Below are 19,166 nucleotides of genomic sequence, written 5' to 3'. Positions count from 1 at the left end.
TTGCTTCTTTTTCATATGTAGTCATGTTAGCTATTGAAATTCACATAGATATCTCTGTCTGTAGCTATCTATCTGCCCAAGTAGTTTTTGTCGTAATTTCTCCCTATAACCAATATCACTTACAGGGAAAGGTGAACTCTGGAATCCTTTCTGCCAATTCTGTGAGGCCTTGAGTGGAGGTTGTGGTGGAAATGGTTAAAAGGTTCATAGTATTCTCTTTCTACTATTTCAGAGGGAGTCCTACTGGCCAAATCTGTTGCAGTAGGAGACTGAATCCTGTGATTTTTTAGATAACCACTGATGATGTAGAAATCATCTGTCCATTCATTCAATGAGAATAACAGCAAAAACACCTATAGATTTCCCTGGGACCATCAGATTATTATAATATGTAGAATCATAGAATAGTTAGGGTTGAAAGGCACCTTTAAATGTCATCTAGTCCAACCCCCCTGCAAGGAGCAGGGACATCTCCAACCAGATCAGGTTGCTCAGAGCCCCGTGCAACTTGGCCTTGAATGTTTCCAGGGATGTGACATCCACCACCTCCCTGGGCAACCTGTTCCAGTGCTTCACAACCCTCTGTGTAAAAAATCTTTTCCTTATATCCAGTCTGAATCTACCTCCCTCTATTTTAAAACCATTACCCCTTGTCCTACCACAACAAGCTCTGCTGAAAAGTTTCTCCCCATCTTTCTTAAACCAAAACATTTCTGAAACCAAAAAGTTGCTCATAAGCTTGTAATACCTTAGAAAAGTTAATATGTTTTACATCATTGTTTTGAGTCCCCAGTGAATTAAGATGTTGCCTCAAATAAATCCCTGTGGGTCACAGCTCAAGTTAAAGGAGAATGTCATGCCTTTAGACTCAAACACTGAGATATAAACAATTTCCAGAAGAGCCACGAACATGTTTGTTGACTTGGGAGTTCATTACAGGCACTGGGAAAATTTAGTATGCACTATCTGGAGAAGACATAAGAGTGTTGATGAGTATACGGTAATTCATGCAGGAAGGGAAGGTTTTAGTGACTTGGCCATATGGAAAAAGTGTCGTTTTGCCATCAAACAAGCTTCATCTACTCTGGGTCCTTTCAAGCAAGCAGGATTAATATCATTAATTAAGCACAGTGTTAATTGCTGCACAGATTTGCTATCGGTGTTAGAAAGAAACCTAAACTCTGAAACAGTAAGTTAAACAGTTGCCATTATTAACACACTACAACTGTATATAATTTCTTGCTTAAAGAAATTATAAATAAAAAATATAATCAGCCATACTGTATTTGAAGTAATCTGAAAAAGATTTTAAAATCCTGAGTTCTGGAGTATGTAGGTAGGCAGAATGTGATTTTGAAATGTTTTCCTTATATTTAGGGAGAAATACTTTAATATTAATCAGCAAAAGGTTATTGTTAAATTGAAACAAATATTAATCTGAAAGTACCTAGGACATAAAGATGAGGAAAGAGGAATAATAATTATGTTCACAAATTCACTCTAATCTCCAGCAACCTATGATTTTTCTCTTTCAAATAGCATGAAAGAGCAGCACAAAATTCACAGCTTTGATCTTTTTCTGCTCAACAGAAGAAGTACCGTCAGCATCCATATGCTTTGAAGTTTACCAGTATTAAAGACACTCCTGAGATGATCCAGGCTAGAATTAGTTATAACCAGGCTGTGGATGTAAGTTATAATGTATATACATTATGATTATAAGAGTGGTATCCTCTTTGAACGACCTGATTGAAGCACTGGCTTTCTCTCTCTTTCTTTCACTGAGATTATCCTTGGGAACCATGAAACTTCTGTGTTCTGGTGTAGTGCATCTCACAAAGAGCATGCTTCTAACTTGGCATGAGAAGTCACAGAGATCCCACTGAAGTGAATGGGAGTTTAATGTAAAAAGGACTTTCTGTCCAATTTTTTTTTTCAGAAGTAAAATTTAGGAGTAAGACTGACCTTTGACCTTTAGTGACTTTTGGCCCTTTTGAGATTCATTGAGGAAGAATACATTTGGTGTTCTTTCCCTTTTTCAAACAGATCTTTCAAATTTCAGTTTCTACATATTCTTTGGAAACAAAATGTGAGGCAGCATGACAAGGAAGAAAAAAGAAATTATTTCAAGCTGTCATCCTGCTGAGAGAGAGAAATCCAGGAGGGGAAACCTTAAAGGGAAGAATTGAGGCTGTTTGGTGTTTAAACATGTTTATTTTTAATAGTAGAGCGATTTAAAAATATTGTAGACTTAACTGGGATAATACAGAAGTAAATAATAAGCCAAAGTCACTCAAAAAAGACAAGTTTCAAACATGAGAGGATGTTGTATTGTGAAAATAGATATTTTTAAAATGAAGAAGAAGATGAAAGACTTTGTGTAAAACACATGCTATTGTAATACTTATAGTGTCTGTGCCTTTGGTTTAATTAATAAGATCCAAAAGGCTTACAACTCAGACAGGATAAATATAAGTCATTTTGTGCCACTGAGCCACAGTCAAACTTAGTCTGCTGCTCTACTTCTTCACACATGGAGTTCTCATTAATTTTCCTCTTATGGAGCTGCAATACAAGTGCCTACTTGCTAAAGAAAGTGACAGCAGGGTGAAATGGAGAGGTTCCTTCTAATCTAGAGGGTCTCAAGCCCTCACACAGAAATAATAACCTGGGAAAGGCAATTCAGGTGGTCAAGACATGGGTCATACCTAAGGCCAAAAAAAATGATGGCTATCTGTACTCATCTGAAAATTATGGTGTTAATGTAAGAAGAAACTAAACAGGAAAGAAAAATAATGTGAAAGAAGTGAACTCTGCATAGCCATTGTAGGCGAAGTTCCAATTAACTGCGCATAACTCCTCTTATCTGTCTGCAGATATCTGAAATTTAGCGAGTCATGGGCCAACCCTATATTCTTCTTCCAAGGACTGATATAAGTAGCCCACATAGACACCTGTTTTATGATGAGATCAGTCACCTTCTGAGTTTTTTTTTAATCTCTTGCCATTGACTGTTGGGTACTTCCTCGCAACTATCTCTGGAAACACATTTGAAGTAATAGCACAGATAATTGCCATCATATTTATCTGCTAAAAATTAACAACTTTGGAAAGATGTGTTTGGGAAACTTCAACTCCCCAGATTTCTGTGGAATTTCAAAGTGTTGGTGGGCCACTCATGGCTGCACATCCTTAATAAATACTGTTTATTCTTCCTCTCCCTATTCACACATGTTGGAAGTCTTGTCAAAATAATAGTAAAATATGTGAATTTTCCTATACATTGATTTATACACTCCAAACTTAAGGAAGTTCCTCCCTAACATACTTGAGCTGACAGGTGTATCAGACTCCAAAGCTTTTTGAATACTTCTTGACTGATACAAATGCCTGCATTTATTAATGCTGCTGTCATTTTTCTGTAGTCTTTGCTTTCCATAAACCCATTTGTTAATGTTTTTGTCTGAACTAGTAATTGAATGTGTAATGAGTACTTGCTACTGAAATTCATCTCTATTTGCAGAGGCTGTACAAGGAGCATGGAGAGAGTGTAAAGCATCAGTATACACCAACAACAGATCTTCCTGAAATTCTTCAGGCCAAATTAAATGCTATGAATATCAGTGAGGTATAAATCTGACCTTTAATATTTTAAAGGAAAGTTTAAAAGTTGATAGTGCTTTGCTGTATGTCCCACACAGGAAATCATACTAAATTTTGTTCCTTTCCCCCGTATGTTATTGTTCTATGATCTAAATATTTCTGAAGTAATATGATAAATCATTCTTATCAAAATTGTCCTAAGTTAGAAAGATTAAGAATGAACAAACAATACATTTTTATAATGGACATTTGTCATGCAATTATTCCTGTTGTGTATTGCTAATTTCATTTATATTAACCCTTTGTGTTAGAATAGAATACAGCTAGTGTGGTCACATTGCTAGGATAGCAATAATGCTGCAATATCAACCTTCTGAACAGTAACTCTGCTTTATTCCTGTTCCATATTTCCTAGATTCGCTATAAGGAGTCCTGGGGAAAGATGAAAGATGGTGGCTATCAACTGAAACTAGATGCCATTCCCTTCCAGGCAGCAAAGGCTTCGGGTGAAATCATAAGTGATGTACGTGAACTTACTGCTGATAGTGTCCAGTAGGATAAGTCAGTCACTCCAGACTGTTTCTGCTCTGCTGAGTGACTCTTGATGGAAACAGCATGTCCAGCCAACTTTACCTCTGCAAAACATCTGACATCAGTCTAGTTAGTTGTGCTTTTGGAGGTGCAGACACAGTGGTGTGTTACTGCAACGAAGCAAAGGAAGCCTTGCAAAAGCAAACACCTGTTAGCAAAGTTGACCAACTTACCTGCTGTAGTGACTGGGCTGTCATCCCTATGTTCAGGAGCTGTCAGCCACTGTTAGCTAGGCAAGCTTTGGAAGAGAGAGCTTATTAAGGAAATTCTACCCTTCAGGATTTGTCTTGGATGTCCTTTACAGGTTGTAGAGATATACAGATGAATTTCAAGTGTATGAGACTAGTTGTTCTGACTTTGCTAGAGAGCTGATGGAGAAAGCTCCTTAGAGGTTTATTCTGAGCACCTGCACTAAGTTCTTGTCTTCCACCACCTGTGTAATAGTAGATAACTAACCCAAGCTATCTGTAAGTGTTCATTGGTGTATTTTTTTTGTGGTTTTCTCTAAATGAAATAAAATATTAAAATGTTTGCACAGGAGAGATCTTCCTAGCATCCACTAAACGTTCATTTAGATTTATTATCATATTGAGTATAGCCAGAATTTCTTGTCCATAACTCTCTTTCTGTAATATGAAAACCCTTTTATTCAGGTTTTAGCAATCTGACTAATACTCACTTCACTTCTATTCACATTTCTATTCTTATTTCCTTTTTAGCACAAGTATAAGGAGGCATTTCAGAAAATGAAAGGACAGATGATTGGCTCACGTGGCCTGGATGGTGATATTCATATTGCTCATTCAGTCCATGCAGCATCGCTACAGAGTGATGTAAGTACAAGAAAGAAGATGTGGGCATTTTGGAATTGACTTCCTAACAGTGAGTAGTTCCTCATGGAAGATACACTTAGCTGCAGAATAGCTTACTATTTAAAACTTAGGGCTTTCTTTCCCACTTCCCAGATATTTTGATATAATCATGCTATTCTTACCATTCTTTTACATTATTTACAGTAACATTAATTTGACAATACCAGAAGACTCTACATTCTCGCACAATCCACTGTTGCCTAGCATGGAATATTTTACTCTGTACAGATATCACTCAGAGGCAGGTATAATTGAGAATTAATAGTGGTCTTTGTGAAGAAGTAAATTAAATTTGGTAGAGATACAAAGTTATTCAGTGATTATTTTCAGTTTACTGTTTTCCTGAAAGACTAAGGGACGAATGAGTTTATGGAGTTCTTTGGTTGGGGAATGGTTCCTACTTGATCTTCAGATATGCTAAGTATCACATCATTTGTTCATTGTCTATAAGAATTGTAGCTGTTCAGTGCATTTTGAACACTGTGGCTTGATCCAGAAAGCAGTTAAATATTTATCTGACTTTAAGCACATAAATAATCTAAGAACTATTTATCTTCTTACCAAAACTGTCCATAGCAAGCCTGTTTGTGCATTTAGATGGGAGAGTGTTCATGGACTTCCGTGAGTGCTAGGCTTGTACTGGGATTCTTTCTTGTGCAGTGGTATGCTTAGGCACACAGGTAACAATAAGTGTCTGAAGAACGCGTCCATCTGTCAGGTTACTCTCTTGTTTGACAATCATCAATAACTCTAGATGTTCATTGTCTGGATGAACAGCCTGAACATTTCAAATGTGCATAATCTGATAGGGAAATGTCATGTGAAAAAAAAACCTTTTCAAAATTTTTTTGGCTTTCTTTTCCTGGACAGAGACAAGAAGTGAAAAAAAAAGTACAAATGCAACACTAAAACTAACATTTGAATCTATTAAATGAAGCTGGTTGAGTCAATAGAGACCAGTAAATATTTTGAGTGAGGATTTGTACTAATTCTAATATAAATATAGCGATTTGCATTTCATCCTTAGGCAGTAGCTTCATTTTTTTACTGTGCTTTCTAGAAGTGCAGTGAATTAAGAATTCATTTATCAGTTTGGTAATTTTATAGATTCAACGTATTCCATTTTGATAAAAATAAAATGTATAAATAATATCTCAGCTTAGATGAAGATCTAAGTATTCATCTACAAGATAATCTAGTAAGATCTAATAGTAGTCATCTACATCTGGTGTAGATGACTACTATTTCGATGAAGAATAGGGTCCCACATATTCTAATTGTAAGTATTGGTCATTCACAATATAGTTAAATAAGTCAGGGAACTTACTTTTGAAAAGAATAATTAATACTGGAAATTGGAAGAAATATGGAGAATGTCTTTTCTGATCAAAACATGAATTATTATTACCATGTTGTGATACCTGTGATCTGTTTTTAATTTGATAGGTGAAATACAAGCAAGGTTTTGAGGATTCAAAGACTCACTTCCACTTGCCACTGGATATGATAAACTTGGTACATGCCAGGAAAGCCCAGTCTTTGGTCAGTGAACAAGAATACAGACAGCTGCTCCACCAGTACACTTCTTTGACTGACGATGTGAGATTGCAGTGTGCCAAGAATGCATACAAACTACAGAGTGAGGTAATTGCGAAACATCCCAGCAGTATTTCCCTGTTGGGTTTGGTGCAAGATAGTTCTGTTCCAAATCATGAGAGCTGATGGGATGTGTTTGAGCAGCAACTGAAGGATAAAGAATGGCTCTTCCCCCTTGATTACGTTCAGAAATGAGACGTTTATCTTATTGGGCAGTTGTACAACGTGTGTGATCACACCATACCAAGAGATAAAGAGTAGTCTTTGATAAATGGGCAGAGAAGTGTTTGCAAGTGGGGATGATTGCAATGTTGGTGAAATATTCTTTTTAAGGTCTCGCTAGCCATGCAAACTGTTTACCAGCTGCTATTTGAGATGGTTTGCATCTGGGTAAAATTCATGTGTATTTCCACGAGAAGGATGCCTGTTGTTAAAAATCTGTTTCTTAAGAGACTTGTAAACTCCGACCTGAGACATAACCATTGAAATTTGGGAAAGGATGAGTTTAGCTCCCTACGTAACCTTGAGTAAAATTAACTGCGGAATGTAAGCACAGCCCTGAGCAAAGGACTTCAAATAGATTATGTTGCCTCAGGAGGGGCTGTATCTTAAAAACAAGTCTGGCCCCAAAATGCTACTGTATATCAGTTTAACACTTTCAGTGAACAGTCTTAAAGATGGCAGAACGTGTTCAAGTGTAAACATGAGATACCAGTTGTGCTGCCCTAACTTTGGTGAAAACACATGTAATCAGAGATTGTCCAGCAGGTATCTGTCCATGCCCCTCTTCTGAAGTGGAAGTGAAATGCTGGTTGCCAGAATGTGGAATTTAACTCTCTTACCAGCTGGTGCTAACAGCTGGCAAGGGGTGAGAACCAAGCTCTAGCGTTGTCCTCTTTTACCTTCTGACTCACAAAGGATGTTCCCTGTACACAACGCTGTGATACCTTTGAGCCTAGAGATTAGCACTGGACATGGATGGAAGAGAAGACAGTTCTGTTCTATTTCCATTATAAGTGGTTGGCTTAACCAAAATGCCTCTTTAACTAAAGCTAATTCTTCCCTCAGTAAGCAGTACTGGTTTCCACACATCCATCAAGTAGGCAAATCTGCACTTTATTAGTTGTTTGGTCTTTGTAGTTCTATTGAAGCAGAAAATAAGATGATCTTCCTCCTCCTCCTTACTCTTCTCATCATCAAATGAAACAATATTTGTTGTAATATATCTACTAACTTATTGGTAACTTGTGGAAAAGTAGTATTTACGCTGAGTCACTGCTGGGTTTGGTGGTCTGGAAAATATTTTAACAAAGTCTGTACAGTGCCTTGGTGCTGTTTTTCCTTAATATTCGCTACTTACATTATGACCATTCAGAACTTTTAAAAGCAAGGCTATTCTGTCTGCAATTCCACATATTAAAAAGTTACCAGCCTTATTTAAAAATATTTTCGTACACTTTTCTAAACTAGACTTATTTTATATGCATATTTATAAATAACTAATATGTAGCTGTGATTTATATGTTATATATGAAAAGAATTCATATATCTAGGAAAAGTTGTTTCAAGGTTGTGAATGGAAATTAGGTGCCCAAGTATCATTCAGTGTTCATGAGACTTAGTACTCCTCAGAATCTTGACTCTGTACTGTAGATCTGTCAGTGCTGGATGCTCATGGGCACAAACATAAACAGAAGAATGCAGGGTAATGTATATGAACTCTCTGTGGTAGATATTAATTTTCACTGATTTATTTGGATACTGTTATTGTGTATTTTTGGATAAATAAATATAGGGCATCTCAAATGCAAACTTGTAATTACTTCTGCTTGGCTTTCCTTAGAATTTATACCGATCTGACATGAACTTTATACGAGGAGTTGGATGTATTACTCCAGGGGCCCTAGAGATTGAAGGAAAGAAGAAAGCTTCTGAACTAATCAGCGAGGTAACAAAAGAGGGTTTTGATTTTTCCACTACAAACAAGAGTTTGCCAGATGTCTTTCTATTAAAATGGGCTGGCAGAGTGACTCACTGGATCGTGCTAGGCTCCCTCCCCTTGTGTTTGATTATTCCATTCGTGTCCTAACTGCAGATGGGTGAACCTGATGGAGTTCAAGGTTTTGCAGACTTTGCTAACTGTTTTTGCCAATCTTTTCTCCTGTGTTTCAGACGCAGGAGGTTATTATTTTATATGATTTATTTTAGATTTAAAATGGGCTTTTTCGACTAAAAATAAGACTGTGCCTATCTCTAATAAATAACTTGTACTGTTTCTCCAAAATTAGACTGACCTGCAGAGTGCCCGGTATATTATACTGTCCTCAGCTCTGCTCCTGCTTTACAGCCTTTGTTTTTCACTTGCTGCCTTTGTGTGCTATTATTTTTCCCCCCTGTAACTGTATTTTTATTTCCTCCTCCTCCTTTATTTTCCTCCTTCTTACAGTCTCTCCTACTTTCAAATTTTGGATCTATTGCCCATATTCACATATATGTGAAATTAAAAAAGATAAGAGTGCTCTTCCTAGTTGTGCTCTAGTGAATGGATCCCTGTTTGCAGTGATCTTGCGGTTATTTTATTCACAGTTCCGACACAGGACCACAGGCCAGGTGGAACCTCATTTTTCTCACAAAAAAGTTCCGTGGTCTTGTGCAGACCTCTCTGGATTGGACTGCCTTTACTGTAATTCCACTAGCCAGGGTTAATGGATGAAATAACCTCATTACTGTATTCAGCATAGCAGCACTTTTTCACTTCTTTTTTTTTTTTTTACACCTTATTCCTTATTTACTTTTAATTGCCCCCGTGAGACTTGAATGCATCAAATTCAGAGTAGCAAAAGGTAAATTAGTCTTATGGTTAATAGGCATGTACCCTTTGCAAAGTAGAGTTTTAAGCACAAGAAGCAAAACTAGACCACTGGTATTGGAAAAAGTCCCTTATCTGACAAGACAATTTAGTTATTCTGTTCATTTTTCTTTGTGTGTGAACTCAGAGTAAGTATCGTCAGCAGCCACATTCCTTCAAGTACACATCGGTGACAGACTCTCCTGGCCTCCTTCATGCAAAATTCAGCAATATGATTGCTAATGAGGTAGGCTCTCCTAATGTGAATCAGAAAATACGCTTTTCAAAATGCAGTGAGCTGGGGATGGAGGAGTGGGAAAGAGAAAACCCTGATCTGAAAGCAAAATGCATCAAAAAGAAAGCAAGCATCACTGAGTTGTGCTTTTTCACAGTCATATCACTTTTTATTATTTCCAAACATTTAATACCATTTTCAATTCAATCATCTCTTTTAAAAAGTGTAAATAGTACCCATAAAATAGAGTCCTATTGTCAGGTTTTTTTTTTCTTATGAAACAAAACCTCAAAAGATCAGTTCTGTGGGGTGTTCTTGAGGGAGCTCGTTTGCATAACATGGTCCTCTTTAGAGGGCTTCTAAAAAAAGAATCACTTTTCTAATTTTTGAAAAACAAGACAAAACCCTTAGGCAAATTATAAAAATAATCTGTAATAACATGAGGAAAAATCCAAGCTAGAAAATACAGCCAGCTTACCAGAAATGCTTGCCCTTTTAATTTACACACATTCATGGCACCTCTAATGTTCATAGCTCCACTTGTGGCCTGCTGGGAATGTATCAGTGCAAGGCTAAGCATGTAGTGGGTTGGTATCATGATATATGTATAAAAATTAATGTAAAAGTTTTTTATGCCCAGAAAAAAACCCATGCAGTTGCAATTGCAATGGTATATTCTGAGCTGGTTTTTGTGCTGGCTGACTATAGTTGTCATAATCATAAACAACTTAGGTACTGCTGTTATGTTATTGAAACAATAGAGAAAATTAATTGAAATTGTATTTGTTGATCTCTTTCCTAGCGCCTGTATAAAGCAGTGGGAGAGGACAGTCAGCATCACTACACACCAACACTTGGTCTGCCTGAGTTTACACGGGCAAGAATAAATGCAGCCATCCTCAGTGATGTAAGAATTTGTTCTGTATTTCCTATCCTTGTTTGGGATGCAGTGTGAATTGTGCAGTGGCAAGGAAGATGGATAAGTAGAGGACTTTTTAGATCTATTCTATTTATGCTTTCCCTGATTTGATTGTAATGATATTTATCTCTATTAGCATGTATACAGTTGTGAGTATATTAAATCTGCATAAAGAATGAGACATGATTTGTCTGAGTTAGTAGGATTTCCCAAAAACTATTTTAAAAAATCCTTTGATTATGAAGAAAGAGGCTGTAATGCAGAATAATAAATGAAAGAGGGTTCCTTTGTTTGTTCCTTTGTGCATTTAAAAGTGAAACAGCAATCTACATGTGCCTTTCCTACTTTAGGCAAAATACAGGGAATCTTGGCATAATCTACGTGCTCAAGGCTACAAGCTGACAATGGAAGCACTCCCGTTCCAGACTGCCAGGGCCTCCAGAGAAATTGCCAGTGATGTGAGTTGAATGATTCAACCTTCCTTCTTGCCTAATTTCTGTTAAGTTCATGTAAAACAATGTCTAAAGCAGATTTTACTGAGTTAAAGCAACTCTATAACCATGTGAGACAAGTGTGAGACAGAATATATTACTTATAAATGAGATTCTTTGTGTGAATTAAAAAAAAAGAAGAGGAAGAATCACTGCTGATCAGGAACCAAGCTCAGTTAAACATCTTCCAGTGGGAAATAGCTAGTGAATTAAAGTATTTGCAGACAGGCAAATTTGAGGGATTCTGCTCCTTTCCAGGCTTTCAGCTTCTCATATAACAAGGTGCCCACTAATTCTGTCTACCTTCCTTTGAGCTGACTTTTGGAAGCGCTTAGTGCTCCTAAATTGAAATGAACTCAGAAGAATCTGAGCATTCTTTGAATCTCTGAAAATCAGGAGCTGCCTGTCTGATTAGGAAGTGAAAAGTAGTGCATGATCCTGTAAATACATGTCCCTTTAATTTCTGAAATAGAGGAAACAAATCTTTTTGCCCTTAAAAATATCCTTTCATTTAGATAGTTGTTTGCAAAACACTCAAACGTGGTGGTATCAATTTCTCAGAAAGCCTAAGGTCATCTCTTCCTCACAATAAATTTAAAAAATTATAAGAAAAACTGACAATTCAACTAAATTTAGTAAAAATTCTTCATTTTGTCTAGTATTTAGTTGCATATTTTATCTCTAATGTGATAAAATAGGAATATATTTCGTGTGTATTTGTTTTATGAAGCGACTTTCTAGCTGTAATTTATAATGTATACTTAACCATATTTTGCAGAGTGCTTTTGGTTACAGCTTCAGATCTTCTCTAAAGGGTACAAGTCCATAATAGAATTACATCCACTTACAACAGATCTGAATTTGGCCCTTCATCTTGGAAGCACTTTATAAACATTAGCTACTGTAATTTAATCCTCACAACTCTCTTGTGTGGTAGATAAGTGTTATTATCCCATTTCAACTACATTATGAACTCTTCAGGGCCTAGGCCTTCCCTTTAAAGTTCCAAGCACCCTGTTGATGCTGTATAAATAATCATTATCATCATCATCACTATTTCACAGAGAGGATAAATGCAAGATCATAGGGAGAGTCATAGCCCAAGCTAAGATGAGAATGAGGGGTTGCTGGTGCTTATTCTTGTGCTCGGACCACCATCTTAGGCTTCTCAACATAGTTATTGATCCAGGAAAACTGAATTTACTCTTTAAAATAGCTGAGTGGCATTTGCAAATCTGAAGGCTATGGAGTGCATTATGTTTCTCTTTGTGTAGATTTTTTTCTTCTGTCTTTTGTTTGTTTCTCTTACCTTCTTATTCCTAGCAATGGGAATAAAATTCTATGAGAGATAATAGAAGTACATGATCTGAGGTTAAACATGATCCACGCTTTGGGCATATTCAGAGAATATATTGAGATGCACTAAATTTAAATGTTGCGACTACTGTGGTATTTAAATTTGAGAGCAATGAGAGATTCAGACAGTTACTTTCTAGTGCTGCATATGTTGACCGTTTTCACAGACAGCATAGAAGTTTCAGTGACTTATCTTAAGTTAATTAGCTCGAGTAGCCAGTCTAAGTTTGGCGCTTTTTCACTTTTACCCTTTTTTATTTTTAGTACCAATATAAACACAACTTTGTGATGGAAAGAGGAAAGCACATTGGTGCCAAAAGTGTTCTGGATGACACCAGGTTGCTGCATTGCTTGCATGCTGCCAAATTACAGAGTGAACAGGAGTATAAGAAGGGATCCCAAGAAGTGTGGTCTCAGTACCATCTGCCCATGGACATGGTGAATCTTGTCCATGCCAGGAAAGCCCAGGCCTTAGCAAGTGATCAAGATTACAGAAAGAGGCTCCATGAATTTACAGCACTCCCAGAAGACCTGAAGATGAAGTGGGCCAAAAGAGCCCACGTGCTGCAGAGCGAGGTAAAGACTTTCCTTCAGCAATAACAAAGCTTTGAGTGACTGGCACAAATTGTATGTTCACATTGGGCAGTGTTATTAGAAAGATAATTTGAAAAGTTATGTGTATGTAGCAGCAAGATATCCGATTGCTCCTAGTAAGCAATATATGTGAATCAGAAGTTCTTGTTTTACAAACCTGATGGAAAATCACTGTGGTCCATGTCACTTATTCTAGTGCTAAGAACTGCGACAGAGATATACACAATCATCTCTCAGATGTTTGGATCACAGTCAGTCAGTAGTTTGACAGCCACTGTTCTACATGCAGAATTATTTGAGCAGGTTAAATGCTCAGAGGTTGATTTGGGGTATTTTAGAAGGTCTCTTTGCAAACAGAAGTGGTCATATCAACCCCACAGGTTTGGAATCCAGGGAAATGATGAAGGTGGTTTTGCCGGATACCTTCACTATCTAGTAATGTACAAAAAGAGCTGGCTGTTATGTCCTTGTGCATATAGGGGAAAAAAAACCCTGAAAAAATGGATTACTGGATTAAAGTCACACAGTGAGCCACTGTCACTCTGAAGGAGAAGTCAGAATTGTTGGGATTGTGGGTGATTTACTGGCTTTCACTTTTTATCGAGTCTGCCTTGTTTTGTCTACTGGATTAGGAGGTACAGCAAGCTTTTAATGTGAGTAAAAGAAGAGTAAAGTGTCCTCCTAGAAATGGGGTTAATGAGGAAGTACGCACCAGATGAAATAATTAGTATTCCTGACTTGAACTTACCTCAGAAAATTATTTCAAAAAGGGTTCTTTTACGCCCAGTACAAACAGGTTATTACTTACTGCTTTGAGTCATACTAATTCACTCATGGGACCTTCGCTTGTAACTTGCATATGATACATTATTTAATTCCTGGTGGAGTGAACAAATGCAAACAGTTTGGCTTTACGATGTGATATGTGCATGGCAAATGAAAAACCTCAAAATGTTAATATGAATCAGGAAGTCTTTTTAAAAAACCTTAATAGCTGTGGATATAAAACTGATAGCTAACGATTTTCATTTTTAACAGCATCGCTATAAATCAGACCTGAACTTCATGAAAGGAGTTGGTTGGATGGCTCTGAGATCTCCACAGATAGAAAGTGTAAAGAAGGCTGGAGAGCTCATCAGCGAGGTAACTGATAAATCTTTCATGGGATAGCACGTCTGTAGGAATTGTTTACCATCAAGGCTCCTCGTTACATGACACTTACGAATGTAGCTTATCATTTCCTTTTGATGTGGGAGCCTGTTTATACAAGGTGTAAGTTACCAAGAAGCAATACAGGAGATGCAAGTCCACTGTATGACACCTGCTGAATATTTTCCATTCCAAATGAAACACAAGAGTATAAACAAAACATGTAGCAATAAATAAATGCAGTAAACTCCATTATGAAATTCTAAGCAGGTGGTTATGGAAGTGATATAGAAATATACAGCATTGACAACCACACTGAAGGGGCATTTGCCTGCTCAATATCATTCGTTAATGGAGAAAAATTATGAACTGTCAAAAGTGTAGTGTTCAAAATCTTTTTGCATGTGAGTTGTCAGTGGAAAGTCTTTCTTGCACACACACAAAAGAAGAAGTTTGGTGCTTGGGTACCACAGCAATGATGCAGTGGCATCCCCATTCCCTAGCTGAAAGAGCAACTGACACTAAAAGAGACCAGTATGTTTTTAATACTGTGGCTTCAGGAACGTGGCTTTTCTGTTTTAGTCCAGTTATCACACACTTGGAACTGTGATATATCATTAACAGAAACATTCTGTGGTATTTTTCCTTTGTTTGTTTTTGTTACCTCATCCCCCTCTCAGATAAAATACCGTCAGAAGCCAGAAAGTTTGAAGTTCACTTCCGTGGTTGACTCTCCAGATTTAATCCATGCTAAAACCAGCTACCTCCAGTGCAGTGAGGTAAGTTTCATTTTACTATAAGTGATCATAGCTTTTGTTGTACTGTAATGCATGAAAGAATTGACCTTGACATTGCTTCTAGTATCAGTTGCATTCAATGACTTTTGACTCCACAGAGACTGTACAAGGCTGGAGACTCTGAAGCCAGGCACAGGTACACCCTGCCCCCTGATCATCCGGATTTTATCCGAGCCCGTCAGAATGCACTTCACATCAGTGATGTAAGTAAACCTTATACTTTGGGAGGTTGACTTGGTAACTGTCATCAAGGAAAACAAACTTGCTTGGGAATGAAAAAGTTTTGTGTATATGTAAAGGTCAGATTCTCTAAGCCTGACCAAAACTGAAAAAGCCAGAGGCTGTGGACAGCCAACATGCTGCTAGGTTTGGGCTGGTGGGGTCATGAAAAGTCTGTTGATTTTTCTTTTGAGAATTGGTTCTGCTTTCTAGGGCAGGAAGCTATTATTAAGGATTTCAGTCCTTCAGTATAGGTATGGTTGGTTACAAATTCAAGTCTGTTTGGATGGAGGAGGAGGGAAAATCCTCTTTCCTTGACTGTAACATCTGTCTTCATGAAGCTGCAACACAGTGTTGAACTGATCCCTTAGGCACAGTTGTCATCAGCCTCAATGCAACTGAATCAGTGAGTGGAATTGGTTTAAAGGGATTTTGTTTCCACATTATCCCAGACAAAGGCACTCAGTCTATTCCTAATCCACTGTTCCCTGATTAAATAGCTGTTGTCCTTAACTGTAGGGTCAGAGTGACCTTAGTTTATAAGAAGCTTTGAGTTCCTTGTTTGGTGATAGGTGCTCTGTAGTGTTTCTGAAAGAAACAAATAGAATTTATGTTCTTTGAAGTGATAGAGGAAAAGGTAAAAAGGCAAAGGGGTGACAGCACACAAATGAAAGATCAGTCCCAGACCTGTTAGCAGGGTATACAGTAATGTGTACATTGCATCTAGCCAGGCTGTCTTATAGGATTTCTGGCATCTCAGTTTACCTTCACATTAACCGCCACCTGGCACTAAATTTGTGAGCCAAACAGAAGAATATCTTTTGAAATGTGAAATGGATTTTGTGCTTGTTTTCATGTGGTCACAAACCTCAGAAAGCAAGTGAATAAAATCAGAAAGGGACAGCCAAATGGGTCAGCTAAGATACCATGGATGTGTAGTGGGACCTGCAGACTGGAAGCTATTTTAGGAAAGCTACTAATGGAAGAAGAATCAAATCTCGAGCAGTTTCTCTTCAGGATGTAAATGTATTTCACATCCTCAAAGTCACATTAAATATGTTAGAACCGACTGTATTCCATGTGAGTTAATGAAGCCACATGTGGCTGGGAATAGAGACAGGGATCAGTTGAAAAGCCTGAAATAACTGGTATTGAAATTATGATGCCACGAAACCCAAGACACTGCAAGTGGATGCATCAAAAGAGAGAATAAGGGCAATATCAATGCAATATTGATGTGACTGATGCATCACAGTTTCTAATAGAAATTAAATCACATCAAACACAACCACGTTCAAGTACAAAAGGAAACCCTGGTGGCACTTTTCATATGAGGCATTTTATCATTATGGTGAATAGAAAAGAAGTTGAAGTGCTATAGAACTGGATCAAAACCTTGGAGATGGTACTGATGACTCTTGATACAAATAAACCCAGTAGGATAAAACATTTATTATTGCAGTTATGGGACTGCGTTTAAGAAACTGCAGGGGGAAATGACTGTTTTGTTCTTTTCTTTTCAACACAGAAATTGTATAAAACATCTTGGGAACAGACAAGGGCATCTGGCTATGATTTTAGGATTGACGCCATCCCATTCCAGACAGCAAAGGCTTCAAGAGAGATTGCTAGTGATGTAAGAATTGTTCTGTTTCAAACGCTTCCCAACCCTCTTCCCATGCCACCCCCACCCTGTAAAAATGGCTGGATTCTGATGTAAGTGAACCTTGTTCTAGTTTGGAAAATTGGTGACCCAGTGAAACCAAATGCCAGTTAAGTGCAGAGATTTCTAACTAAAGGCTCCCATTAATAATGTCCAATACCAGGCTGCTCAGTTTCACTTCAAAGAGTTATTCTTGGAGAGGAAGCATATTATGATGTAGTTAAATAAAGTAGGTACTAGACTATGAATAGTTAAAGCATGGTCTAGAATAAACTGGGTCACCTTTGAACGGAGAAGACCACAGTTGACAAGAAAGCTGAAGATGGCGGAGCTTCATTGCTTGAGCTGTGTATTGGGTGTGCCCAAGAGTGCAACAATTAGAGGACCTTTGGTTGCTTTCGAGATGTGGATATTTTGGGCTCCCTAAGTCTTTCTACTCCTTTAAAAATTAGTGCAAAGAGTATTCTTCTAAAATATCTTGTTAGATTAGGAGATGTAGTTTGATATCAAACCAACCCTTGGTCTTTGTGCACTATGAGAGGCATTATTGATAGCTAGGGGAGGCTAAGTTATTTCATAACAGAATTTGAAGGTAATCTGAATGTGAAAATTAGATTTTCCTCTGCATTTCCTGCAGTACAAATACAGAGAAGCCTTCCTGAGAAACAGAGGCCAGCAGATTGGATTCCTCAGTGCCAGTGATGATCCCAAAATCAGGCATGTCCTTAGAGTGGGGAAACTCCAGAGTGACAACCAATACAGGAGTGGATATGCCCAAAACAGGGCACAGTTCCGGAGCCACCTCAACCAGCCAGGATTTCTCCATGCTAAGAGAAGCCAGCAGCTTGCAAGCAATGTTAACTACAGGCAGCCGTTACACCAATACACTTGTGATCCTGAGCAGCTAAACGTGAAACATGCAAAGCAGGCCTACAAGCTGCAGAGTGATGTAAGTACAGCTGAGTGATGCTGTCCTTCCGAGCGCTAGGAGCTGTCTCTGGCAGTGTGCTTCACAGACCTTACTTATCAACAAAATCACATTCTTGAAAGAACTACACTCTGTTTGCTGAAAATGAATAATTTGTTTATTATTGACTGTTGCTTTTTATATGTTGTCTCTTAAATACCCAGGGTGTGTGGTTTGATGAGAGCCAGACAAAAAAATACACACTAGTGTATGTTTCGTTCTTTCAGGTAAAATACAAGTCCGACTTGAACTGGCTCAGAGGCACTGGCTGGACTCCCCCAGGTTCTCACAAAGTCGAAATGGCAAGAAGAGCTGCTGAGCTGGCGTACATTCGGGAAATGGGATTGAAGGGTGCTTCTGCTCAGTACAGACCTGGAGTTGTAAGTAGAGTAAACCGTTCTTTTCACTAATCTCAACAGCTCTGCTCTCTAGAAGGCAGACTGGCACACATTCTATTTAATGCTTTTGAATGCTCCTTGGACTCTACAGTTCTCCCTATTATTTGAACAGATTATATAGACTTCCCTCACGAAGCTTTGTGGCTTTGTGTACACCTTAATTTGAAGGCACCTCTCAAGAGAATTCGACACTGTCATGGCTGAGGAATGCCTGTAGGGATTAGGAAGTGCCATGGGATAGGATTTACTTATACTATGCAATGTATTTCCCTTAATTTGTGGATGTTGTCAGATCTCCAGGTGTCCTCGTACCTCCATGGAAAGCAGAAATAGAGGTGGAAGGGACTCCCTGTACAACTCCCCTTCTTGTTTCCTAATTTCAGCAGGACACACCTATGTTGCGTGTAATCTCCACTGGCAACTGTATTGACAGGCTCAGTGCAGACTTGTAACAGCATAATGTGTGCTGTGGGAGGCTCCCCAATACTGTGGGAGGCTTTTTGCAAAGAGGTAATGCTCCAGCCTCCTTCATCTCTGTCTGGTCCAAGACGCAAGAAATTACAAGCTGGGATCTTCCAGGTTTTCCTTCTCCCTGCCTCCACAGGGATAACTCCCAGTCTGCAGTGAGCTGGCACAAAAGAGCAAAAGTCCACACAGGGACTTCAGAGATCCTACAGTTAGGAAGCATTAAGTTACAATAAAAGAGAAATTCTGCACTTTAAATACTTGTTCCATGTAGGTTTTAACTTTGGCAACAAGTCAAACAATAAGCCAGCCCAAGAGAAACAGGACATATCCCTGATTTACATTCCCATCTGAAAAGTTACTCAGGAAATAAATTATAACTGTGGTTGAGGAATGCAGGCAG

General features: G+C 38.1%; 1 protein-coding gene across 3 annotated transcripts in view; it reads left to right on the top strand.

The window, feature by feature from the left end:
• The window catches only part of NRAP (nebulin related anchoring protein), a 57,795-nt gene that overhangs the window by 37,219 nt on the left and 1,410 nt on the right, over positions 1-19,166 (top strand). For all 3 annotated transcript variants that reach the window (XM_086751688.1, XM_086751687.1, XM_010124245.2), the window contains exons 26-41: positions 1,591-1,689; positions 3,524-3,628; positions 4,019-4,126; positions 4,914-5,027; positions 6,513-6,710; positions 8,506-8,610; positions 9,659-9,757; positions 10,548-10,652; positions 11,015-11,122; positions 12,776-13,087; positions 14,144-14,248; positions 14,935-15,033; positions 15,150-15,254; positions 16,799-16,906; positions 17,571-17,882; positions 18,128-18,280. In XM_086751688.1, the coding sequence (XP_086607814.1) occupies positions 1,591-1,689; positions 3,524-3,628; positions 4,019-4,126; positions 4,914-5,027; positions 6,513-6,710; positions 8,506-8,610; positions 9,659-9,757; positions 10,548-10,652; positions 11,015-11,122; positions 12,776-13,087; positions 14,144-14,248; positions 14,935-15,033; positions 15,150-15,254; positions 16,799-16,906; positions 17,571-17,882; positions 18,128-18,280 (2,235 nt within the window). The remainder of the gene's footprint in view (positions 1-1,590; positions 1,690-3,523; positions 3,629-4,018; positions 4,127-4,913; positions 5,028-6,512; positions 6,711-8,505; positions 8,611-9,658; positions 9,758-10,547; positions 10,653-11,014; positions 11,123-12,775; positions 13,088-14,143; positions 14,249-14,934; positions 15,034-15,149; positions 15,255-16,798; positions 16,907-17,570; positions 17,883-18,127; positions 18,281-19,166) is intronic.

This window comes from Chlamydotis macqueenii, chromosome 7, assembly GCF_036417535.1.
Source record: "Chlamydotis macqueenii isolate bChlMac1 chromosome 7, bChlMac1.mat, whole genome shotgun sequence".
Classification (NCBI taxonomy): Eukaryota; Metazoa; Chordata; class Aves; order Otidiformes; family Otididae; genus Chlamydotis; species Chlamydotis macqueenii.
The sequence above is the reverse complement of the archived record's forward strand: the minus strand, read 5'-3'. Positions and strand labels throughout refer to the sequence as shown.